A 26,577-nucleotide genomic window follows, 5' to 3' on the forward strand; every position below is an offset into this window, starting at 1 on the left:
AAAGTGTCTGGGGATGGTCCTAAATCACACTAAACCCCTAGCAAGGAAGAGCATTTTAGTCTAGAGGAAGAGACATAGATAAACTATAAATCTGGAAACAATGGGAACTGTATGTTATATTTTAATCTCTGTGCATATTTGTAAAGATAAGCTTATTCGATCAGCCATTCAGGACTGTTCAAGGCTGCAGCCCCACTTCTCTCTTGTGTGTGTGTGTGTGTGTGTGTGTGTGTGTGTGTGTGTGTGTGTGTGTGTGTGTGTGTGTGTAAAGTGAGGTGGGGAGCAGTAAGGGGTCCTTGGCACGCACAGCTTAACAGTCTTGTGATGGGCGATCAGGAGTTTGTTCTCAGGGGGATTCAGAGACAGGTACCTTCTTCCTCCCTAGGCACCATATGTCTTTGGCTGTAAATATGTTTTTACATACCTAAATTGTTAAGAAACAAAAGATATCTGTAAATTTGAAATATTTTTTGTTCTATCCCTCTAAATAATTGTTTAAGGCCTGGTTATAAATGTTTGTGCAGAGCTTGTTTTTCCATTGCTGACTGACTTCATACAGCAGAAACAGAAGGGGAATCACTGTGTTTATGATAGCATGGTTAGTTAAATATTAATATGCCAGTGCCTGGCTGTAAGTACGTGGGATTAATGGATGCATCATTCTGTCAGTTTTTCACACCTGCATGTGAAGGTTGCTACTATGCGACAGAGACATTTAGTAAAAACAGCTCTTAACCCCCACTCAGACAATGCATATTCATTTTCTCCCTTTTTTGGATTTCCTTTCTACCTCAGACAGTTGTACATGTGTCAAAAATGTGTCAAAAGCAAACAGACGTACGTTCACTAGTGTTTGTATGTGTAAAAATATGTATGCAAGTACATGTGTTATCATATATCAGTGTATAGCATAAATCCACTGCCCCTTAAACTACCTATAAATTACTCCTTGACACTTACTTACAGATGGCTGGCTGAACAAAGCTTGGTAGCTACTAAAAGGACGGAATGACCCAGTCTTTGAAATGTAAACGGATGACCAACAAATGATTGCCATTAAATGACTCTTATATGCCCAAAGGAAGAACAGTCAATGACACAAAATGGCTCCCTTTGCTCAGTCATCACAGGCAATTTGGGTAAGGTTTCCTTGGCAACACAAACTTGCTTTCTCACTGAGGACAAGGAGAGATGGTGCTGTTATAACGCAACAACCCTTGCATCCAACAGCAACAGCCTTCATTTTTATTTTCTCATTCAATTCTCTCCTCTGTGTCAGGTCAGCAGGCGTGATTATAGTAATGCAGAGCGGTCTATTCATCTCACATGGACCTCTAACATGAGAACCACAGATAAAAAAAAAATGTTTTTGAGCTTTACACTGAAATAGAGGGCAGGAAAAGGCTTGTATTCAAATGATTTGTCTTGCCTTTTTTTACACCGACAGGCTATATTCTGTAACCAAGCACTCAGAGGATTTTAAAACAAGTTAAAAGGCCCTGAAAGGAACCTTTTTTTGTATTCTCATACTGAGCGTTTCCTGAACAGAGATTAATAAAGAGGATAATGTGATTTGGCTCTAATCTTATCTTTACATCTCAGTTCATTTTTTTGGCCAGTGTCGGTGCTGTTTTTATGTGACAGTGCAGCCTCGGACACTAACTGCCAGGATGTGGTTGAGGAAATTGTCCTCAGACTGGTCCACTGGCTCAGAATATTTTCTATGTTGAGATGAAGAGGGACCAGAGGTACATCAGTGTCATCTAATGTTCTACTCCATATGAAAAATATAAAGACGTGTATGATATTTTTAATATTAGACCAGTTACACTGAGTACGCAAAATAAACTATAGAATAAGCTTGTAGCTGTCCAAGGAAAACATCTCTAACCATTTTTGGTAATTTTGAATTTGTCAGATAAACCAAATGATTAAAGGAGAATTACGGACAATTTTTATGTTAATCTTGATCGCTATAAATATGCGACTACTTTCGATTGAAAAAAAAACGACCTGAATTGGTGCAGGCAACACTGAGTAGCTGCAGCTACGTGTACAAGCTTTCACTGAGCTAAAAAGGCAGTTAACGGGTCAAGTTTTAGAGTACCTTTGTGCCTTATAACAGACACACAATGCAATTAATATGTCTGTACAACATGAACAGAGCCCTTACATAACATCAAGTCAGACATTGTTTTAATTCACCTACCCTGTCTTGTTCTTGTCGGTGGGTAGCTCGCTTGCCTGGTTAGCTGCTAGAGCTAGCTGTCAGCTGCTAGCTGTTAGCTGCTATTGATAAGTGTCATACCTTAATGGGTTGAGAACATTCTTCTACATTGTAAGCTGAAAAAGCAATTTAAAAAGCCAATGGATTTAATATGCACACAACTAGAAACGGGCCTGATTTTCTTGGGAAAAGTTGACATTATGGACATAAATGGTTTTCACTTGACAAAAATGGTGCAAGTTACAGTCTGATGTAATATGTGTCATTTCTGTCTGTGTGTGTTTGTCTGTATGTGTGTGTTTGTTTGTTTAAGTTTATACAGATAAAGAAAGAAGCTTTTTTTTTAATTGATGTCACATGAGAACAAGAAATGTGCAATATTAAAAATGTATCTTCCTGTCTAATCACACATGCATAGGCCTTCTTGTGCATGTGCCTGCCTTCCTGCCTGTCTTTATCTCACTGGGTGTGCATATTAAATGTTGGGTTTATTAACCAAGCAAATCAAGATTTCGTCATTCATTTAATTTAAACCTGTCCAGCAGTCTGGCAGCTCCAGTATGCCATAACAAATGGATGTAAATGCACATGTTTTGTGTTGCTTTGTTCTCTGGTATCAGATAAGATGTGCTCTTTACTTGGTCAGGCACAAATGACCTTTATGGATGCCGTTCAGTTCAAGTCCTCAAGTCAGCCTCCATCTAAAACAAGCCACTGCTTATCAGTAACCTATTACTTCTTGCTCCGGCTGCCTTAGCAAACATTGGCAGAGGCATTTGCCACAACTATGTACACACTTTCAAATAAAGCGAACATAAACATAGATATCCGAAACATCCACTGCAGCGCACAGTCTCTTTAATAAAAGTTATCTTGGACAACGTAGGACATTTTGTTTTCAGCTGGCATGGTTGTAAGAAGCTGTGTTTATGCAATTTGCAACAGAATGTCATCCAACCATCCGTTCCTAACTAAACAGATACTACTTGACAATTATTTTTTTTAATCCTTTGGAATTTTAGACAGGTTGTCTTGAACAAGGGAACCAAAAAAATATGGCGTGTCATTTGAGCTACAATGGCTACTTTCTCAGGAGTTGGATGTGAGTGTGTGTGTGTGTGTGTGTGTGTGTGTGTGTCTTTGCATCTGTGTGTGGGTGTCTATTCTCCCTAGGCCAGTTGGGGTAATGTGATTGTGTTTAATGCGCTCTTTACATACCCTTGAGCAAAACACATCCACGCTGTTATTGACTGGCTTGTTTGGGACAATAAATAATGCAAATCAAATTTACCTGCCATAGAAAATATGTGTGGAATGGGAATTCTTTGGGGCCTTTCTGTTCAGCTGAGTTTCATTCTGGTCTTGGTGTTACCTTGAACAACCATGTTTAGTTAACTTTGAATCCTTGCCAGTAGTATTTGCAGTAGAATAAATCAAATGAGAATAGTCGTGTCCTGAAATTTATATTTTTTCACACAATTATAACTGTTTATGAACTCTGCCCCTCTTCCTTCAGGTGGTGTGGGTATTGCAGCCACTCAGCTGTGCAAGACAGTGAAGGACGTGACTGTGTTCGGCACGGCATCCGCCAGTAAGCACGAGACCATCAGCGAGGGTGGCGTCACGCATCCCATTGACTATCGCACCAAGGACTATGTAGAAGAAGTCCGCAAGATCAGTCCGAAAGGTGAGAAATTTCGGACTTCTAAATTCGGAGTTTGTGTGTGCAGGGATTGGAAATAATTTACCAGTTTAACCTCTCTGTAATCACGGTTTTACATCAATATGCATGTTTTCACGGAAATTGTTTCATAAGGCACATAGTCCGGATCAATGTATTCCCACTGGCACAAAGCAATACTGTGAGATGATATATTTTCATACATACTTTTTCGTGTGACACAATTCTCAGCAGAGCTGGCTGCCACGTACACTAGACTGACAGCTTGGGGAGTCATTTTTCCAACCGAGCAAACTCATTTTGCTACTGTTTGGATTCTCAATTGCTATCAATAATGCATCCACAGAGTTTTATGGAGATGTGGCCCTGGGCTCACTGAGAAAAACGCTGCTTTTCAGCAAAATGAAACAACATCCAGTTCCTGTTTTTCTATTTATTTATTTTTTTCGCCTACTGCTGTGTTCCTAGCAGGATGGAGACTGTTATTAGACTCATTTCATAGTCCCCTCTCCAACCCTGTCTGTGTTCTTTGAAGCATGGAGCGAGACAGACAGACATTACAGAGACAGATAGGAAGAGAGCGACTACTGACACTTTAGACAGAATGTATCTAATTAGAAGCCCAGATCAATGTGCAGCCCTGCTCGCTACCTTTCCCTCTGTCTTGGCTCTCTGTCAATTCATCTGTGCTATGGGTCAAGGCAGAGTCCTGCTGTGAGCCTCCCACAGTCAATAGAACCAGGGTTTAACACAGCAAGGAGGGGTAGCCCAATTTAAGGAATCCCTTCTGGCACAAAGCAACATCATTAAAGCCGGGCCTTCATGGCCAGGCATTAATATGCCACAGAGAAACATTCATAGTTAGGTTGTCATTCTTTACCATCTGTTCAGAGGTTGATTTGTTATTTGCTCCACCTTTGAATGAAATGGACAGTGACAAGAATGAGGAAACAAATTACAAATAGGATCTCACCCGCTCTCCTCCTCTCCTCTCTTGGCATATGTATGGGTTTGTCTTCGTGTAAACATGGCACAACTTGGCTACACTCGCGCCTCCTAGTGACCTGCGGAATGCGGAGGGAGACTTGGCAGGCTGCTCTCACTGAATTCACACCAGTAATAACTGTCCCCTTCTCTCTTCTCTCTCCTGCGACAGGGATGGACATAATACTGGACCCTCTCGGAGGATCAGACACCCATAAGGCCTACAACCTTCTGAAGCCTATGGGGAAACTTATCACCTATGGTAAGTAGTAACTTGCGTGTAGATCAGGTATTTTCAGTGTGGAGCCAAGTTTGGAGCAGCTCCATTTGAATCCTCAGTAATACGACACAGCCCCTCAATGAGTGAACAGAACAAGAATAGGCAAGAGTTAACGCAATTAGATTATGGTTAAAATGGTTGCCAATTTTCTACACAAAATAATCAGCTTCAGAACCACTTTCATGAGCCAATTTCAAATAAAAATGAAGACTCAACCTTCACAAGCAAACATGGAAAAGACTCATGCAGAGCTTGCCCCCAAGCTGTATGTATTTCTCCAACCAAGATTTTAATTTTTTTTTTTTAAGTTACCAGAACTTCTTATGTAATGCCTCAATCCAAATATGCGGTTTATTAAGCTTGTTAGCAGCGCTAAACAGCATGGTAGGAAGTACAGCGGTTACCTTTTAAGTTGGTTAGCTACGTGCCCAAACTAGCAGCTGACAGAAATACCCTCGAAACTCATACTATATATATTATGATTATCTGAAGTGATTTACTAAGTGGCAATTCTTTACTGCTCACTTAATATTTCTAAATATTATTCCACTATTTTGCAAAATATTATGAAAAGCAGCTTCAAATTCCGTCATTTTAACCCAGACGAAATCCTGTAGTGTAACTGTTGCAAATTAATACAATACATGAAATAGTCGTGGGTTTCCACACGCACAGAATAAAGCTGCTTCCTGGTGGGCAGTGTGACCTCTCTGTAGAAGTCCATGTCCTCAGTGTGCTGTGTGTCAGCTGTGGGAAGGCCTTTACGCTCGCTCTGTGGCAATGACAATCTGGAACCAGCATGCATGCAACAGTGGGCGGGGTCGGCATCCTTGAAGAACAGGGCCTTGCCTTTGCATGCTGCACAAAAACCCACTACTCAGTGTGGTACCGCTCACCCCTATGGAAACCCCCCCAAGTCCACCCCACCCTTTTTGCTGGTTGCTTCTCTTCCAGCTTATCAAAAGTATGCATGACGGAACAATGGGCGTTCTATCCACACAAAACCTGGAATGTGTCTGAATGTAGCAGGCTGGATCCCTCTCTTCTCTCAGAGCATGCTTTGTGTTGCCTGTTTCCCCCGAGAGAGACACAGAGAGCATAGGAGCTGATGTGAACACAAAAGAAAGGAACAGGAGGTGGATGTGGCGACAGAGGTGAGAGAAAAAGTGCTAAAGAGGTTTTTCGGGTGGAAGGTGTAGGTGAGAGTGTGAGCGGCGGAGCCAAGAATTAAAATAGAAATAGAGGCACCTGACAGGACTTAATGTGAACTTGACATGCTGCCTAAAAATGACCCTCTTATTTTGGTGTCTGGGCCATAACACAAAAATTAAAAGATTAGATATTACCAAAGCCCAAGATGATGTCTTCAGATTGCTTGTTTTTCTCAACCAACAGTCAACAATCCAAAGACATTTCATTTACAATGACATAAAACAAAATAAATAAGAAAATAAGAACTTGGTAAATCCCCAAATTTGAGAAGCAGGAACCAGTGAATGTTTGGCATCATTTCTTGATAAATGACTTGTATTGACAACATTTGTTTAGTGATTTTCTGTCAATAAAGTAACTCTGTGATGCTAAAAGAGAAAAGTTGATGATCAGGTGAGGGAAAAGTGGGAGTAAGGGGGCAGATAATTTGATTAAAAAAAATGAACCAGACTTTTAACATTTCCTCATCAGTAAATCAATTAAACACCAGGATTTAGAAATGTAGCTGAGGATGAGGAGTGGGACAGAAGCTGAAGGAACTATGTCATGTAAAGTGAGGGTGCGCCACATTCAGTTCAAAATTTTGCATCGCTTCAGTTGGAGTCCCTCCAAATTGTTTAGCATTGGTCTGAAAGACACACCAAATTATTGGAAATATAAAGACAGAGGACGGCCAATTACTTCATGTTGGTCACCTGTGGTCCTGTGATTGGGTCCAGGAATTTTGGACCTACCATACATGATAACCTATGTTGGATTGGAGGGACCAAGGTTCCAGCCCAAGATTATTAGTTTTGGGAGATGGGTCAATCCTAAACTGGTATGGATAAGCACATTACATGTCACTTAGCTGACGCTTTTATCCAAAGCAACTTGCATGTCGGAATCAAACCCGCGTCTCCCACACCAAAGGCATGTGTCATATCTACTGCGCCATCACCTCCCCAGCACATAGCCAGACGGTGGAATGAAGGGGTGCTTTACACATTTCGAAATGTATGTTTTAAAAACAATTAATTAAAAACATAGTATTCACAAAAAACATATGTACCTGAGAATACAAAACACAGACACACACACAGACACACTGTCTTGTCTGTATTGTAATTTTCTCTTCCACAGAATAAAGATTAAGGTTCTTTCTCTTCTCCCAGGTACATCTAACATGCTCGCCGGCCAGAAGAAGAACCTGCTCGCTGTGGCCAAGAACTGGTACCATCAGTTCTCCATCCACACGCTCAGCCTGATCCAGGGGAACAAGTCGGTGTGCGGCTTCCATCTGGGCTACCTGGACGGGGAGATGGAGCTCATCACCGAGGCCATGAACACCATCCTGGATCTCTACAAGCAGGGCAAGGTCAAGCCCCGCATCGACTCCACTTGGCATCTTGAGCAGGTTTGTGTCTAACTGTGGTTTCCTATCCCTTTACACCTGGAATTCATCTCTAAACAAATTACTTGTACCAAGATTTTACCCTTAACATCCACCCTATATACAATGGATGCAGCTACTTTTCCAGGCTTTTATGTGACTATTTGAAACGTTGTTTTGTCTTCTTAGGTTGAATCCTCACTCAAATATGTATTTCCATTAAATGGGCTTTGTATGTAGGTTTCAGATCCATTTATGCCTGGTTGTAGACTAAATGCATCACTGTGCACTGCATAGCATGAGTGCATTTACACCTGAATTACATCATATTTTACACCATGTGCTTACAACCCAATCACCCAGAATTCATGTAAATACCAGCTGGGTATTTGTGTGCATGGGTTTTGCAGTGGGATCTGCAAGAGTTGGGTGTGGCTCTCAGATTCAATAAAGCTCAGCAAAGTTTGTCCACAAGAAGCACTGTGTCTCTTCAAGCATAACTCAGTCAGCCAGACAGAGTCAGATTGTTGCTGACAAAATGAATACTGCTAACAGATATGAATAGAGAGTGTGAAAACCACAGAGAGAAAGAGGGAGTCAGAGACTGACATCTTCTGTTGTCAGAGTCGGAGCTGGTCAGTATTTTGGCCTTTGTTACTGCGGCCAGAGAGAAACACCCGCTGTCTTTCTCCGCCATCTGATGCTTGTTCTCTGCCTCTCCATCTGTCTACTCTTTATGTCAAACTCTTTCTCTCGGTCTTTAGGTTATTGACTCCCTCTGTGTCTCCCTCCATCTCTCTCCATCTTGTTGTATTCTCTCCTTCTCCCTCCTCACAGTGTATCCTTTTTTCCTTTTTCTCTCTTGTTGCTATGGTGACATCCTTTAGTCAGTGTGTGCGTCTGTCTTAGGGAGGGGCCCTGATGTATGAGAAAGAGACATGGAAGGAGCGTGGAAAAACAGAGGAGAGAAAAAAGGCATATTTTAGTCTGGCTTAAGGCAATCGGGGAAAGTATCCAGTGTTTATGCATCAAAGACAAAAAAGCTGTTAGGTGATAGTTAATCAAATAAGTGATTGATTATTACAAGCTGAATACAGATGCCACGCCCTGACCCAATCCATCACAGCCCTTCCTCCATCCTCCACCCCCCTCTTGGTTTTTGCTCCAATAATCAATAAAAATCTTTGGACAATATTTAGAAATTAGCGGTATCCCTCTCTCCTGTGTTTTATTGTGGTTCATTATCTACATCTGCACTGATACCCAGGAGAATAATAGATCATGTCCGAAGCCTCAAATAGCACCCTCTTGTCCGAGATGCCTGGGAGCCAGAGATGTCGACAGATCACCAGAGCTGTGAAAGTGAAGAGTGGAAGTGGCTGGAGTCATCAAAAGAGCCTCAGTCGCTCTCACTGTGACTTTCATTCACATTGAAAATGATTGTTATAATTCCCGGACTCCCCCCACCCTCCCTTTCACTTTCGGCAAGGCGTGTTTCTCATCTGAAGGACACCAGTTGCTCCCTTTCGTTCTCTCCTCCCCTTCACTGCGAACTCCCACACTCCCCCTCTTCACCATGTGTCTGAGTCGTCAGGGCCACGTTTCAGCCAGGCTTTACGTTGCTAGGAGATGGCGCAGTTGCCGTGGCATTGGTCGTTAGGTGGTCTGCCTGGCTCGCACGAAGAGGGGGATTGGAGGAAGGAGGGAGGGGGAAGCGGCAGAGGCAGGAACAGACAGTGGACAGAGCTCGGTGGTCAAGAGGAGGGTGGGGTTGGTGTGGCGGGGAGTCTCCTCTCCCCGTTACGTTTTACAGTCGGATGGACCAAGTTAGTCGATCCATCATCGGATGGGGCTGATAAGCTGTCAACACTAGAGTGTCTGTCCCCAAAGGCGAGCCCAAAAGCAAGGTGCCATGGCCGAAGATGACTGGAGGTGGAAGGGGAGGAGGAGGGTCGCATTCTTTGTCTGAAATGACAACTGACAGTAGACGAGACGAGAACGGATTTAAAGCAGGGATGTCATGCTGTGATTGGGTCGTGAAAATTCAGAACAGAAAATTGAATGCCTCCAACAGTTGTTCAGTTAGTTAGTAGAGAGGGAAGTGATTAGTTTAGAAGTCTTCCTGAAGGAATTCACACTGAGCTTCATAAAGCTAAGGTTCAACACTCAACACCTCAACAAGCAAACAGTTGCAAAATTGAGGCAACTCACCTATGAGGCCACATAGTAATCCACCAGTTGAATAACATTTTGACAAGAAACAATGTTGTCACGTCCAGACGATCCAGTCCAGTAAAAGTCCAAAACACATTATTACATCAATAAATACCCACGGACTGCCATGTTCTCCAAATGGTTCCAGAACAAATTGCAGTTAACTTCTGGGCACGCCTTGGATTGGCGTTTTCGGTTAATTTATCAGGAATGGTAATAGGTTAAAGTTTTAGTGCAAAATTCCCTCTTCATTTGTTTAAAAAATGAGATGTAGCACTATCTGACAGCAGCAGTTTATTGATTGAGTCATCTGCACTGGCTCACAACTTTACAGAAATTATGATACAAGAATTTACATCAGACCCATCATTAAAAATGCCAGCACCTATAATATTTTACACCTAAACTAGACCGGGATTGAACCAAGGTCTCAGATCCAACCCCATCATTCCCACTTCAGGAAATCTGCCTCACGCCCCCTCCTTACTGTCATTAACTTTAAATGCACAATGATCAACACATATCATTTTCTGATTGAAATACATTTGTTGTTTGGTGGCATTGGGATATTAGATAAAATGATTACTTTCTGCTTCATGTCTCAATTTTCTTTTTTGTCTACGTATTATCATACACATTTCATTATATTTAATACTTTTCTGATATTAAAAGTATCTCTTTGCGGTACATATTATTCCACTCATTTATTTGGTTATCCTTCTGTAATCCCTTTATTTCTTTGCTTTTTTGCTGCTGCAACAATTTCATTTCCCCTCAAAGATTATAACAGTCTCATCTAAACAAATGCAGTTTCTCATATAGTGCATATTAAAGTTATATTTGAGCCTGTAAAATGTGCTTATAGTCTGTGGTATCAAAACAGAAGATTATGGGAACAAAATATGAGGAGGCTCGTATTGCTTTGGACATGTGTGGCTGAAGGAGGAACCGGCAACTAATGCGTACTCTCAATAGATTTTTCTCAATGACAGGTGTATTTAAAATCTTGCTTGTCGTCCTTTCCCCCTTCACTCTTCAATCTCGCTTTACGTAACCAACTTTCTCCTTCTGTCCATCCTGCAGGTGGGCGATGCCATGAGAAAGATGCAGGAGAGGAACAACATCGGCAAAGTGATCCTCAACACAGAGCCGATGCCCGAGGAGGAGAAAAAGGAGGAGTCCAAGAAGGAGGACAAGAAGAAGGAGGACAAGAAGAAGGATGACAAGAAGAAGGACGATGGCAAGAAGGAGGAGAAGAAGGACGACAAGAAGAAAGAGGAGCCCAAGAAGGAGGAGGAGAAGAAGGAAGAGCCCAACAAGGAGGAGAAGTGAGAGGGAGGAACAGATAGTCAAGCAGAGCAGCAGGGAGTTTGTGTCCTGGGAGCTGGGGGGTGGGGCGGGGGGTGGGGGGGATGGGGATGAAGAAGGAGATGGATGGGGTGGGAAGGTGGGGTGGAGTGTAAGGATTGGAAGGAGTTAGAAGGGTAGATTACAAAATGATTACACCAGTGTCAGTCATTCATCTCGTCCACCTCCCCTCCGCCTCACCCTCTCGACTCCACAGTGGCAGTAATTACTCAGGCCTGGCTCCACCCACCCCCTTCCCATCCTGTATTCTTGCATTTATCTCTTAAAAAAAAAAAAAAAAAATGTCCAATCACTTGTAACACCTTGTAAGCACCGAAACCTACTTCTCTGCCTCACAAGATTGAGAAGGCAGCCACAACACTCGAAAGATGTTTCCCATCTGGAATGACAAGAGACAAGAGCCGTGGGGGATTGTGGGTACGGTCCAGGCCTGGGGCAAATTACTGTTTCCTTGACAACCATAATCCCTGCTCGCACTCCGGCCCCACCCTCGACCCCCAAGCCCCTCCGCACCTCAACTCCCACCGTGCTAAATTGTTCTGCTCTGACTTCCACCTGCCACCTCCTCTTCCCCCCCTCACTGTGCTGAGTCCCCCCCACCCCCTATCCCCCGAGTCCCACACACAACCACCACCACAACCACCGCCCCCAACCCATCCACGGGCGGACCCACAGACAGGCACAGAGGCAGGCAGATAAATGGAGAACCAAACCACCCACACGTTGCTCTTCTAGTGTCCAATGTTTAGTTATGTCACATGAGGATGAGTCAGAGATGCCTGTGATTGGCTGATGCACCCCAGCTCCCCTGGAGATATTTGCATCGTGGTTTTGATCATAATGTTTGATTGCTCAGACAATGGTGTTAGTGCTAGAAGGCTTAACATTGGTTATCATATATATATATCTGGCCTTAGCTTCGATATTCCTTTTTCTCCATGAGTGTAGAATGAGATCGCACCATAATGCATGGGTTCCAGTCCAATTTCAGTGAAGTTAATGTAGTGACTACAGTTTTGTACTTGCCTGAATATGAATTTTCCTCATAATGAGCCGTTCTGTGCCGTGTTGAATAGGGAGGCAGAAATCATTGCTCAGCTTCCTTCTCCTTAGTTACAGATTCTTCTAGCTGACCAACTGTTGGCAAGAAGTTCGCAGTGCCAATTAAGAGAGAATTTGTTTCTGTTTAAACAAGCCACAAATACACACACATACACACACATACACACTCTGAATGTGATGAAAGAGGCACTTTCATGCTGAGACAGTGAAGCGTCTGAAATGAGCAAGTTAAGAAGGTGACTATCAGTCCTTTTTCTTCCTCCCTGATCCTCCTCCAGGCATTCCATGGCATTCTGCTGCTTTCACAGCGACCGCTCGCCTGTCGATCACCCTGACCTGTGAGAGGAGAATTCAATTTAAGTTAGCGTCCATACTTTGCCCCCCCCCCCCTGCTTGTCTCTACACTCTGCTCTCCCTCTTTCCATTTCCCTTTTTATGGTCGGCATAGCAACAGGCGTCAGGCTCGTCAGAGGAGGCACTGTGGTCTGTTTCTCTGACTCCCTCTTCCTGTGTCTCTCTTTTCTGCCTCCCTAAGTCTATATTTGCCAACAATTGGTGCTATTGACCAGTATTCCAACAGGTGTGAAATGTATTAAGGATTTCAGATGATAAAGATGAAGAGGTGGAGCCATTTTCAAGGTTGTTAGTATTGTACTCCCAAACAGTTTAAACCAGTGAAATTTAAACCGAGTATTGACCCTGTATGCAATTAGCAGTGCGCTGGCAAAAACAGGGCACCGCTCCCCCTAATGGCCATTATGAATTTTGTCTAACTGGTGTAATGTCATTGGACTAAATCCTTAGTATAAATCCCACTGGGTGGACTCTAAATCTTTCATGTAGGACGACATCAACTATGAAACTTTTATCTACCTGGCTGCCTGCCTACCTGTCTGTCTGTGAGTCCGGCCTCAGCGTTGAGACTCAGATGGTGACTAGTGACTTTGTAAAAAACACAAAACAAAATGTTTGGAGAAAAAAAAAAATGAAAAAAAAGTTGTTGTGTTAGCATGAGTGGCCTCCCTCATGTGCTGTGTGTGGTGTGCCATTGTGTGTGAAGATGTGTGTGCGTGTGTGTCCTCAGGTCATTTGTCAGGTTTTAAAAGCACCCACCCAACCCATGCCACATTTCCCCCCCCCCCCCTCTCACACTACCCTGCTACAGTATAATGTAGCTACAACCCTCCCCTCTTACTCTGTCTCTCCCTCCTGTCTGATAAGAGGCCTGTGTAATGAGGACAGTTGGTATTAGTATTTTTGCACTCTGCTCGCTGATCTTATTGCACTTACAGGCATGGCAGTCGCACTCTAGTCCCCCGCAGGCTTTGATTCTGCTCCAGGTTTGCAGTCTGTTTCCCATCATCCACTCCCGGTGTATCTGCTGAAGCTCACTGAAAGCACAGGTGGCACACACACGCACGCACGCAGGCACGTACACACACACACACACACACACACACTCACTCATGTAAAGTTCCCCTCATTTTCAGCTTGCCAGTCCCTGCCCGGGCCAACTTCTCCTGGGTGGCAGCGAAAATCAAAGCATTCATCCATCCTTTACTGTGTGAAGTAAAATGTGGAGCAGGGCGGAGTGAACGGGGCTGGAGTGCGACCGCTACGCTGGTGTGGGGAGTGACTGTGTCCTGTCAGCCTCTGGTTAGTGTTCTGTTCTAATCTGCTGGGCTCCCTTTGTGAACCTGTGGACGGTGCTTCTGTTCCGAGTGCCATGTGAGAAACAAGCGCTTCAGTAAAAACAAAACAACAAAAAAAAGAGGATGTTTTACTTAATATGTTATTTTAATTTACCTTTATATTTCCGTTTGTTTGTCTGTTTTGTTATCCAAGGGTTTAAAGTTCAAAGTTCATACTCTTGTGGGGACCTGCCAACCTGCACTCCTTTTAAATGTGATGAAGTCTTTCTGTTGGTCCGAACCATGTGTGCCAAATTGTATGTATATTCCTCTGTCAATGCTTTGAATATTAACAGTGCATAAAAAAAAATATGAACACAATTCTGTTTTTTGGATGCATTTCCATCAATCTTGAAGAATAGTGAAAATAAGAGTTTTCATAGTGTGTCAGATTTGTATCCCAAAAAGCTTATGGGTGCTGACAAAATTTTTGCTGCAGTTTACAAAAGGTTTAACACAATTTGTAGTTTTTGATTGGTTGCAGTCTTTCTCAAGCGTAGGCCTGCACTGTGCCTCTCTCCTTGCACACAGCTTACCTCAATCCGAGGCACCTCCCTCCGTATTCATACCCTTCTCACTGTGTTTTACCAGCTTTCACATCATGTTGACCACAACAGGTTGAAATGTTTACAACCATACTATTAGAATCGCAGTGAAAAGGGACTGGACATGGTGCATTTAAGGTTCAATACTCCACCAAAAGACATAGATTCACAGAAATCTGCAAATGTCCTCCAAATCCATAACTCCACTGTATTCCTCTCAATGGACTTCTATTCCTTTCAGTTTATTTCCAAATGGCTTGTATAGCAAGTGATGGAGCAGATGTTTTCACACAGCTGTGCAGGGATGCCAATACTGCAACACAGCTGCACAAAACCCCAGCTTATTGGCTGATCATAGCACAGCTCTGGCCTGCCCCAGACACAACATTTCCGCTTTACTGCTGATCTCAGTTCACTCAAGGATTATTAGAGACGTTCCTCTTTTCCTGTGCTGCATCCGCAGAGCCTCTTGGCCGGTGCAACAGTGGCGACCCCGAATTCCGCCCCATATCGCCCCCCCCTTCTCTCTCCATACACATTTATAGCAAATAAAACATTAGTTTGACATCTGGAATTTGAAATCGCATGCAGTTATTGGCATGTGGAAAACCGCTTATAATCTCTTTCTTTCACATTTTCCCCTTGGTTCTTTTGAGCTAAAATGCCTTTGAGATGAACTCAATCAGTTGGGCAGTTGGCTTGCTGCCTGAGCACACTTCCACCATGGTGAAGCTGCAGTGTAATGTCATCTTGAAACGGTTTCCCAGTCATTCCAGACACGTATGCAAGAGTACTTAGCAACTCAGAGATGCACAGGAGAAAAACAGTGTTTCAAAGTAAAAAAAAAATAAACAAAATGGTAATTTTCTGAGCAGTTTTAGATTTGATATTACTAATTAACACTTGTAGTTTTAGGTTTGAAAAATGCACTAAGACAATGAGCATAGTATTTCCAATAGCTACTCTTCTGTCTGTCTTGGCTTGTAAAGCTGAAGTCTCTCACAGGCACCCGCCGTTCAGCTTTGAGGTGAATTTCTTTGTTTTATATGGTTTCTCAGGTCATTCCAAACAGCCGTTTACTTCATGTAAGAAGCCGACCTAATTTTGCGTTTCCTAAAACACTCAACATCAGTCTGTTTCACCAAACTCACTGCACAAACCATCTGTCACGCCATCCATGTTCAATGTAAGCTTTAGTATTCCGAGTCAAAAAGGTGATGCTCTGTCAGTGGGTCATTTCCAAATTCAGAGCAACTCTGTTCACTCATCCACACATTGCCTGCAGCTATTGTTTCCTTAGCACTCATTTTTACATCACAGCAACATTGCAGATGCTTTGGAAGTACAACCTGGCTGGGTTTGTCATGTACAGTACTAAGATGCATGTTTATTCAAGAGAAAATAAGGCATGTGTTTGTGTACAGCTCACCTTCTTTTTCCACGATGGTTTAGTCGTCGTGTAGTGGCGTGGTGTGAAAAAGGAGAATACTCTTCCAGTTGTATCACGTTGCCAACCGAAGCCAATCCACTGCCCCGACTCCCTGTCCTCACCCTCAGCATGGGCACTGTCATGGCCAACCGGTTCATTCACGAGAGACCTTAACCTATCTCTGGGAATGTTTCAGAAACTCACTTCACACCATCCTACTACACACCACCTGTTAGAATTCAGTCACCAATGGCCATTTTCTACAAGGCATACCCAACAGGTTGATTTTTAAGCTAGTTCTCCTCTACTCTGTCCTTCCTTGTGTTGTTGTTTTTTTCCTGGTTGCAAACACTCTTCTCGACTTTGTTTTTTAAACCCTTTGAATCGATGCTGCTTCTGTGCTTGACTATGGGTTTACCGCGTGGTGCCATGTTGTCCACATGGCCTCTAGAGCTTGTAACGCTTCAGTGTGTAATGTTACCATATGCCTTACATGTTTTCCAGGACTAATAAAAAAAAGCGTAACAAAAAGTCAGGAGATGTGCTTTTTTATTTCTGTGCCCATTTTGAAAAAAACTGAAAAGAAGCAAAATGTAATTATACTCCTTAATATTATAAAAATATCTTCCTGTTTTTAAACTTGACTAAACTATCACAAATCATCCTTAAGACTACACAGGACGATAAAAAATGGATATTTATACAGTACCATGTACACTATACAGGATAGTATGCATTTTCTTTTACAAAATAAATCTGAGACATTAAGAACATGTTGGTAAGCTATGTGAAATAACTAAGACAATAGTGGTTGGTCACATTTTTCATATTCTCTTAGTTTGAAAAAGTCTAACTCGTATCATCTATCTTGAAGTAAGCAACAGTGAGCCAGGTTATAACAGGTTATACTAATTTTAAAATCTAAAATGGCTGCAATGAGAGCCAGAATTATTATCTGAAAAATATTTCAATCTCTATGAACATTATCAGACAACATGAACTTAAACTCATGAAGTCCCCATACAAATACAGTGCAAATGACTCGAACCACAAACTTTTTTTTTTTTTCAAACTACATAAGAACTCCTCATTTTGCTTTTAATTTTAAGACTTGACTGGTAGCTCCTCGATCCCCTTGGAGGTCAAGACCTCAGACAAGCGTGTCAAGTAAGTGGAATCTGGGTAACCGTTCCTGAGAGAGACAAAAAGAAGACTTCAGCTCAGACACATGGTCTAGTGTGATCTTTAACTCTACAGCTCTGTTCCCACTGGCCTCACTCACCCTGATTTGCCTCCAAGTAGGGTGGTCTTGTGGGGGATGCAGTCCCAAGTGACATTGGCCCCTGTGTTTTTGTCCATCACAGTGAAGGTGAGTCCCTGTTTGAATGCTTCCTCCAGCCTGGGCACCAGCTTCTTTGTCGTCTCGCAGTCTGGAAGAAAGGCTTCAAACACCCCTCCTTGGAATGGCTTGCCTGGAGAAGGGTGATCCTCCTGGTAAGCCAGAAAGCAAAGACCACGTAAACAAAGTCTTTAGACATTAAAACATGTTAGCTAAAAGCATTGTAAAAGCCCTATGTGATACCTTAGCACACATCATTCATAAGACTCTTGTACAGTACTGTCACTTTCTACGCACAATGTCACTATGTATTTTCCAGTACTCTATACATCATAATAGTTAAGCTAAATGGTTGTTGAAACCATATTGGAGTCAACTACAACATGATAAAGTCCATCTGCGTGTAGCTTCTCTATTAAAAAGGCCTTACAAAGGATAATAATATTTCCTGTAAAGTGACGTCAGGTAAGACATAAAAAAAAGTATATTAAGGAAACTGGTGTACAATAAACAATACCCTGTGTGAAATATATCAGATACAACTGTTACCTGTGAGAATATGTAAAATAAATAAATAGAATAAGCTTACCCCTTGGATACCATCAGGAATGCAGTAAGTGATCTTGATCGCAGAGTCTTTCTTGTAACCTGGTACGCTGATGTGTAGTTTAGAGTAGCTCATTTTGCCCTGGATGCCGGGTGCCATGGGCTCTTTCTCATGACAAACTCTGCAGTGGAAATGTACAGTGTCCAGGCACTTTGAGCACATGGGTGCACCACACTTAGTTTTCATCAACATCTCACTCTCCCCACACACACAGAGGCACCCACGGCCTCCCAGGCCTGATGTTGATTCCTCTGGGGGGTCGGAGTACTGCGCTTGTCTTTGCTGCACGCTGTCCTTTTGGGCAGAATGTACAGTTCTCTCTTTCTTAGGATGGGCGAGGCCTTTATCACTAGGGGTTGTTGTTGTTGTTCTCACACTCCTATCATTTCCTGTTTTAGAGTGTCCATCCATCTCCACCGTACCTAAGAATTTCACCTTCTCTTTAATGACAGGGTCTTTCCTCACTAACGATTGGCTAACAGATCCATTCACAAGCTCTGTCTCACAAAAGTCACCATTCTGGTTTGTTATCCTTTCCTGATAATTATCAATCCGATCAGCTTTGCTTGTTTGGCTCTCTAGCATCACCTGAGGATTACTGGAACCGCGCAGACTAGTACTTTGGTCCTCATTCATTTGTAAAAATGTGGATGGATTCCATTGTGAAGTAGAAGGGCCAGAGAAGTCCTGTTGTTCAGGTATTTGGGCTGAATTTCCAGAAAATACCTCCCGCAGTGAAGCACTTACCTGAGAACACAACTCCCTTGGACCAAGAAGAAATAGGCTCTTCTTTAAAATTTGCATGGTAAGCTTCCTGAAGCGGCTACGTACCTCAGCATAACATGCCTGTAAAGTTTCATCTAATGGGTCATTAATACCCAGCTCTGACAAGCACAGCTCCTGCACAGAGAAGTCTACACTAACTGAATCAACCAGCTTCTGTAAACCAAGCTGACATGAACTCACTTTGGATATGTTTGCCCCTCTGAAGGTGACAGTCACATCACCGCTACCATCTGAGCTGCTCTCTTTTACCTGGACATCAGAGGTCAGGTCGTCCACTCGGGTGCTGAAGGCTTCTTTTATGTGCTTCCACATCACACTGGAAACTGTGATCTTAGCATTATAGACGTCCCGCTTGTCCCTCCCTGTTTGGTTACTGTAGCTAGAGGACCTGCCCCTGGCTCCGACTGTGGACTTGCCGGAGTCGTCTTGACTCCTCTGACTCATAACTTTGGCCTTCTGCAGAGGCGTTCCTGAGAAACTACTGGCTCGCTTCAAGGTGGATCCAGACTCAACAGGTGGAAGTGGGCTACGTCCTGACAAACTGGACTGAGCTGTGCTAAGGGGGGATGTTAAACTCTTGGGTCGAGTATCAATTAAATGTGAGTCAGAGGAGGTTTTATTTTGCATAGAAGCAAATGAAGGGGAAGCATCTCCACTCTTAAACAATATGTCCCCTCCAGTGTTTTGGGATAATGCTCTGGTGACACTTTCGTCAGCGGTCCCTGCTGTTTCTGAAAACACATCACGCCCTAACATTGGCCCAAGGCGTGTTTGTCTACTGGGAGACGAGAGCCCTCGTAAGGTGAAGTCAGTTGGTCGGCTGCCTAACGCAGCAGGCCCTAAATCCTTAAACCGAGCAGCTAGTTTATACTTTCTGGCTCCTTCAGCGATCCTCTCATCTTCCTCTGACCTGCCCAGCAGCTGATCTACCCTGTCATCCAAAGAATCTAAAGTGGAGGACATGGTGAGGGGGACACTCTCGCCATCAGCATGAGTTGATAAACCTGAATCGTATGGAGGATATCTGGCTAGAAGACTGGCTACATCCTCTGTCTTACCCTTCATTTCGCTGGGGTCTAGAAGAAGAAACTGCTTGGCCTCAGACACGTCACTACTGCTCCCAATAATGTAAATATTTCGGTCATCTTCATTCAGAAGAAGCTTGGGAAATCTGATACTTAAGTTCTCCATCGCCCTTTGCAGTCCGCCCCTGAGGGACAGGATGCTCTTCGAGAGCTTGTCTCGACGGATCTTGGTCTCATTCTCTTGGTAAAGCCTACTTAGTGCCTTTCTTGCCAACTTCAGGCCCTCTTGATCTCGACCACCCTCCCCCATTCCTGTTGCAACCTGCAAAAACAGAGTAGTCAACCCCTGATTTGTCATATCCACCACATCAACCCCATACTGACTAAGGATTTGCTGGTATTCCGTCCGGCAGTGTTTCTGCAGATACTGGAACATGTCTGCATCCACAATTAGAGTGAGGTCCTCCTCTGGCGTGGTAGAAGGCCCAGGAAGCTGCAGAGCTGCACCCTCTGTCTGGCCAGGATCTTCCCAACCATAAGGTGCCAGGTCTCTATGTGAGCTGGAGTTGTTCTCATCAGAAGGTCCGCCAATGTGAACTTTCTGTCGTGGATTTCTTTGCTTATTAGGTTTCCTGCTCTGATCCTCAGACTCCAGAGTATGAGGCTTCTGTGCTATCTTAACGGACCTGGAGCCACTGGTGGAAGGTTGACCTGATTCCTTGTTTTCTGCTGATTGTGGACCTTCAGGATGGCCGAATAATTGTGCCAAAGCCGCCTGGACTTTGGAATAGGCCCCATGCAATGTGCACAGTTCCTCAGTAGCGTTGTAGTTTATCTGGATATCAGGGTGGCTCTTATGAAGCCTTGTCAGTGCCATCATTCCCCCAGGGAGCTGGCTGTGGGCGACAGTTGCCGATAGACTTAAAATTACCTACGATGATAGAAAAAGACAGACATCAAACACTAATGGATCTTACTGTATATGCAGTATTTGTTGACATATTTCCCAATATTCTACATTAGTATACCTTGTCTGGGTCCAGGCTTTCACGGTGCTCAGTTACAATGACTCTATACCTTTTCTCATCCACTTGCAGAATGTGCAGGCTGTGTTGAATAACTTTCTGTGCCACTGTGTGAGAGGGGTCACCAGATGGAAATCAATCTCAGTCTGTGAAGCATCCTGACTAAGAGCTTTACCATTGGCCACTCCATTGACTTGCATGTCAACATTCCAGCTTAGTGTAAATCACTGGTGACAGCCGACAGACTGAAATACGTTACTGATACTTTGCAAATTACTGCAATTACATTTTGGAGTCTTAAGAGTGAAAGTAAATGAAGGATTAGCTGTTCTATTGTCAGACCTGAGTGGTAATGTAGATAATATAATATTGTTAACAACATTTTCACACCAACATGATTTTGTAATGGAACCATTTAAGTATTCAGAAAAATCCCCCTCCATACACTCCATATGCACAGACATGCACACACCCTGACCCCACTGACCTGCGCTGTCCTCGAAGGTGATGAGGGCAGAGACGGGTGTTGCCTTGACAATGGTGACAGAGTTTATTTCCCCTCCTCCATTCCTGGCTCTCAGGAAGTGGATATATAGCTTGTCTTTCAGCCTGTCATCCTCAATGTCTGTGGGCAGACCACTTACCCTCACAGTCCTGCCCGGCTCTGCCATCTGCTGGGAGAAACACAATCACTGCTGTGTAGAAAAACCTATTTTAAGAGTAATTAAAGAAAGCAGCACGAAAACATGTTATGATTCTGCAGAAACAGTGAGTGTGAACATCAACAGGATGCTGACAAAAAGTCAAAACACAACAGCTCTTCGTGAAGCTGTTCTTGTAAAAAAATGTAGCCAAGCATTCACAGACCCCACCCTTAAATAGGATGGGAGACATATCTGATAATATACCACCCTCTATTGGGGGTTACTAGGACACTACATCGACATAACTCCAAAACGTCCATTTCACGTGCCATTATTAATGAGACTTTTGTTGGAATTCTCAGCAAATAATAATTGTCAATCCTAAATATTTTAAGGTGTCTCACTCTAATTCCTCTAAAGCGGGTTCTTTGAAACATTGACAGGCTAAGATAATGACAGGCTATGGCAACTGATATTTAAGTATCTTAATGCAATTTGAGATATTTGCTCTGGGTTGTTAAAGAAAACGTGTTGCCATATCAGTTCAAAACGTGCAATATGAAATGTAAATAGTAAATAATATGTGCAGATTGTGACAGATGAGGATCTTAACTCCCCTTCTTCCTCGTTTCTACCAACAGTTTGCTGCTGTCGTTTTGGAAACAAATTGACAAAGAATGAACTACTCTTAAACTTTATGAACTAGATGTTGCTTTTCACACACACACACACACACACACACACACACACGATATATCATATTATGATCTAAACTGTGTTGGTCTAATTTGCAGCCTCCCTGCAACAAGTACGCAAAATGTTGAGTGTTTATTGTTACAGGATGTCAGCAAACATAGGCAGAAGCGAGCAGGGAAAGCCACATTTTCACGGGTTGTCAAGGAAGTGGAAAAAAATCAGACAAATCCGTCTATCGCACTATCGACGGATCTTCCCTTTGCACCCGCCGCTGTTACTATGTCACACAATATCTTGGATATCTTTAAGATTTGTAACGATTACTGACCTTTCACGGTGGTTCTCGCTACCTTTCAAAGATCGTCACACTTTTAGACTACAAGCCATGGAGGAAAAGTGAAACTACAAACTAACGTGTGATTTGTTATGTCCGCGCTAGGGGGCGGTCAAGTGCCGTCTCATTACGTAGGCCATAACAATATTTAACAGTAGCTTTTGTGTGTGTGTGTGCGCGTGTGTGTGTGCGCGTGTGCTTGTGCGCGCGCGTGTGTGTGTGTGTGTGTGTGTGTGTGTGTGTTCTTTCCTACAGTTTACAAGTCACATTGGTGGTTCGCACATCTGGGGGTGACGGCAGTGTACATTTTATTCAAGTACTAAGTACAACTTGGAGGCATATTTTAGGCCAGCATACTATACTTCTACTCCACTACACGTGAAATATTGTATCTCACTTTTTACCCTACTACACTTCTCTGACAACTTATTATTTTATTAAAAAACAGATGATAAATATAAAAACACAGTGCCTTGTTAAAGATGAATGTTTTCTGAACTTTGAAGTTTAGAAACCGTTCATCTGCTATTATAAAGTACATACGAAACATGATCATGTTTCGTATGTACTTTATAATAGCATTTCCTCAAAAGAAACATTTTCTTTCTAAACGTCTCAGATGCTCTCATTTAAATACCTGTTCAGGCCCAAAGTACTAGAAGCATTCAACATTTCCCAAAAAAGTCAAAACATGAATACAAAATTGCTTTTTTATCTTTTCTACCCCATTAATCATTCCATGACTCTTCCTGTTTTTTACATGACCCCTCAATAGGGAACCACTGAATTAAAAGACCTAACTGTAGCCTAAAGTAGTTAGATCCAGCTCCACCTCAACCAGCTACAAACTAAATTCTTACATTACATTTCTGCATCAGTATTAATAGTCTAATAATGGAATGCCATAACCTAATAGATCAGGCTTCTTTTACTTTTGACACTTTAAGTAGGCTCCTTTGGCTTTTGGCTTTTACTCAGCACAAAATCCAGGACTTTTTCTTGTAATTTTAACTTTTTAAATTTTATATTGGTATTTTACTTTAGTAACGATCTACTGATCATATAAAGCCATAACAATAGTTAACCAAAGGAATGCAGCGAATCGAGCGATCTTGACCTTATAAACACAGAATGTGTGTAATATGGTTAAGGTCAGTCTGACAGAAACACCAGATCAAACAGTTCTTTAATTTGGATCATCTTTTTAAGATTAAAATGTTGAATTGAATGCCACACTGTACAATGAGGTTATGCTTTCAATACCTGAAAACCTGACGAATGAATGAATCAATCACTTCATCTGAAGTCCACCAAGACTCTAAAAACAGTAGGTGACAGTAAGCAGTAAGCCATACTACGTTGAATACCACTCACCTTAACAAGCCGTAGAAGAAGAGGTCTGTCTTTTGTCCAATCAGAGGCCACGTTGCTACATGCAGTGCGCAGGCGCTGTGCAGCAGATATTTCATGTGTATTACGCACGTCGTGTCCGGTGGAGGTCATAGACATCTGAGCAAAACTGAGGTGAGGTATGATATTCAAGAATGTGCGTGACTTAATTGTATAGCCACATGTGTTAATAGCAGTAATTTTCAAGCTAACTGGATACTTTTTTGTTTGTTTTAGATCTATAAAATACGCTATTGTAAGCTAGCTAAGTGTTGAGGTGAACACGAGCAACCCTTTTGCATCAGCGATAGATAACATGCGTAACGTAGCTAAGTCACCTGGGTTGACTTTGCTAACAAAAGCATTTTTGTCATTTTAGTGTATCTTAAATTATAAAAACAGTAGTGTTTTATAATTGTAATCGCTAAGATACAGTTCTCGATTTACTTGGCTTAGCTTGCAAGCTGTCTTAATACACCGCTAGCTGACAAGCTAATGCTAGCTAGTTAGCTAAATTAGCTAACACCCACAGCCTTGGCATCTCAAGGCCAACTGGTCCTGGATTGACGGCTTTTTAAACACCGTCACAAACACGTAAATGTTTTACACAGCGCAGGAGTAAAGTTTGTGATGTGTACTAATTGTATCAACCTCTTGGCCTTTTTTCCCTATTAGTGAGATTGCTGTCATGGCAAAGCTGTTCGAGTCCATTGGGAAGTTGGGGCTGGCCCTCGCCATTGGTGGAGGTGTTGTGAACTCTGCCCTTTTCAACGGTGAGTGCTGTCAATAGGACACCTACTAACCCATATCTTGCCAACATTACTTTTAATTTTACATACCTACATGTGATTCATATGTCCTTGATGTGAACACTTCCAACACTCAGTCACGAATTCTAATCAATCAACTGAGCAATCAAACGTGTGAGTGATTATTTCATTACAGCTGAATATTGAACCATACACAGTACAACGTGTAGTAAAAAAAAAAACGCATGCAAATTAACAAAGCACAAGAAACGGAAGAAAACATGTTTACTACTTTGACAACACATAAGCTGCAAAAACAAACCCAAATTAGGAATTTGAAAATAAGCAGAATACGGAAATGCATCGCACATCCTAAGTCTAATAAAACACAGCTGAAGAAATACTTTTACCACTCGCCAGTGATGTTTCCAATTGAGGCAAACCTTTTGGTTTTTAAAGTCAGATTGCGTGATTCTTCTATTATTTCAGTATTCATCTAGCGTGTTTTTACCAGGAAACTTCTAGTGTTTTATAACATGACCAGCGTTTCTCTGAAGGTTGTCTTTTGTATTTGCAGTTTGTTTCTTGCAGGTGAATGTGTTGTCAAATGCTTGATGAATGTCTTTCCTAAATTATGTCTAATAAACCCAGATAACAGTCATGTAGTAATGTGTAGCTCTTCAGCAATATAATTTGTGTGATTTTAAACAAATGGTTGGATGTTGATGTTAGGAAAACAATGCCATGGTTAAAGAAAAAGAGAGACCCACTATTCTCCTTTCTGCAGTTGATGCAGGACACCGGGCTGTGATTTTTGACCGGTTCAGAGGAGTGCAAGAGGATGTTGTTGGTGAAGGGACCCACTTTCTCATTCCCTGGGTTCAGAAACCTATAATCTTTGATTGCCGCTCCCGTCCACGCAACGTGCCTGTCATCACAGGCAGCAAAGGTACATCAATGATCTGCTAAACCGCTGCAATGTTGTCCTCACTTTTGTTGATACTCGTTCTGTCTCTTAAGTCTGACTGGGTTCTCTGATACAACTAGCCTACTGGAAATGCTATTCCTAAGGACCAAATAAGATGACCAGGCTTACATCTAATGTAGAAATGCGATGTAAAAGAATATAACTTATACTGCACACAAAATTCCCTTGTCACTTTCACTTGTAGGCTAATATGTGCAGTGAGAGTTACTTTAATTATTGACCCACAGATCTGCAGAATGTAAACATCACATTGCGTATCCTCTTCCGGCCGGTAACCACCCAGCTGCCACGCATCTTCACCAGTATTGGCGAGGACTATGATGAGAGGGTGCTGCCGTCCATCACCACAGAGGTCTTGAAGTCTGTAGTGGTGAGTATGAGTCAAGAGTAATTACAAATAAACAGATGACAGTTATTTTTATAAACTTCCACCATCTCCCCCCCCCCCAGGCTCGGTTCGATGCTGGTGAGCTCATCACCCAGAGAGAGCTTGTGTCTCGGCAGGTCAGTGAGGATCTCACAGAGAGAGCAAACACCTTCGGTCTCATCTTGGATGACGTTTCACTGGTATGAAGCTGCTGGCACATTTTGCACCATTGTCCACGTTATCTTTTTAGTTGGATATTAACTTGGAGGAATAATTGTATTGTGTTCCTTCAGACACACTTGACCTTTGGCAAAGAATTTACAGAGGCTGTTGAGATGAAGCAGGTGGCCCAGCAGGAGGCTGAGAGGGCCCGTTTCATTGTCGAAAAGGTATTTGTTTTATTTTTATAACACACTACTTGCATTCAGAAATGCGGGAAGAAGTCTCCATGGGGAAAGTGTGGACAGATTATTACAGTTAATGTGAATTAAGGCAGCTCACCAGAGATGGCAAAAGTACACACTTCCCATACTCAAGTAGAAGTACAGATAATTGTGTTAAAA

At 42.6% G+C, this 26,577-nt stretch overlaps 3 protein-coding genes across 4 annotated transcripts in view; 2 read left to right on the top strand and 1 right to left on the bottom strand.

The window, feature by feature from the left end:
- vat1 (vesicle amine transport 1) overlaps positions 1–16,600 on the top strand; it is a 30,885-nt gene extending 14,285 nt beyond the window's left edge. The window contains exons 3-6 of the mRNA XM_032536787.1: positions 3,744–3,914; positions 5,065–5,154; positions 7,539–7,780; positions 11,054–16,600. Coding sequence (XP_032392678.1) covers positions 3,744–3,914; positions 5,065–5,154; positions 7,539–7,780; positions 11,054–11,302 — 752 coding nt within the window. The 3' untranslated portion in view covers positions 11,303–16,600. The remainder of the gene's footprint in view (positions 1–3,743; positions 3,915–5,064; positions 5,155–7,538; positions 7,781–11,053) is intronic.
- A 540-nt stretch (positions 16,601–17,140) lies between these two features.
- On the bottom strand, positions 17,141–22,637 carry si:busm1-163l24.3 (uncharacterized). Of its 2 annotated transcripts, none has more exons than XM_032536785.1 (6): positions 22,516–22,637; positions 21,335–21,518; positions 20,851–20,954; positions 17,994–20,753; positions 17,348–17,556; positions 17,141–17,257 (listed from the first exon to the last, which is right to left on the bottom strand). In XM_032536785.1, exons 2-6 carry the CDS (start codon positions 21,516–21,518, stop codon positions 17,170–17,172), a joined length of 3,345 nt encoding a protein of 1,114 aa, XP_032392676.1. In that variant the 5' UTR covers positions 22,516–22,637; the 3' UTR covers positions 17,141–17,169. The 2 variants fall into 2 exon arrangements, with proteins under 2 accessions (XP_032392676.1, XP_032392677.1); XM_032536786.1 differs by having other exon boundaries at positions 21,335–21,556; positions 22,512–22,637.
- Positions 22,638–23,932: 1,295 nt separating this feature from the next.
- phb (prohibitin) overlaps positions 23,933–26,577 on the top strand; it is a 4,071-nt gene continuing 1,426 nt past the window's right edge. Inside the window, exons 1-6 of the mRNA XM_032537907.1 lie at positions 23,933–24,045; positions 24,586–24,683; positions 25,447–25,608; positions 25,875–26,017; positions 26,098–26,214; positions 26,308–26,403. Of these exons, the coding sequence (XP_032393798.1) occupies positions 24,599–24,683; positions 25,447–25,608; positions 25,875–26,017; positions 26,098–26,214; positions 26,308–26,403 (603 nt within the window). The 5' untranslated portion in view covers positions 23,933–24,045; positions 24,586–24,598. The remainder of the gene's footprint in view (positions 24,046–24,585; positions 24,684–25,446; positions 25,609–25,874; positions 26,018–26,097; positions 26,215–26,307; positions 26,404–26,577) is intronic.

The sequence above is a fragment of the Etheostoma spectabile genome, chromosome 15 (genome assembly GCF_008692095.1).
Source record: "Etheostoma spectabile isolate EspeVRDwgs_2016 chromosome 15, UIUC_Espe_1.0, whole genome shotgun sequence".
Classification (NCBI taxonomy): domain Eukaryota; kingdom Metazoa; phylum Chordata; class Actinopteri; order Perciformes; family Percidae; genus Etheostoma; species Etheostoma spectabile.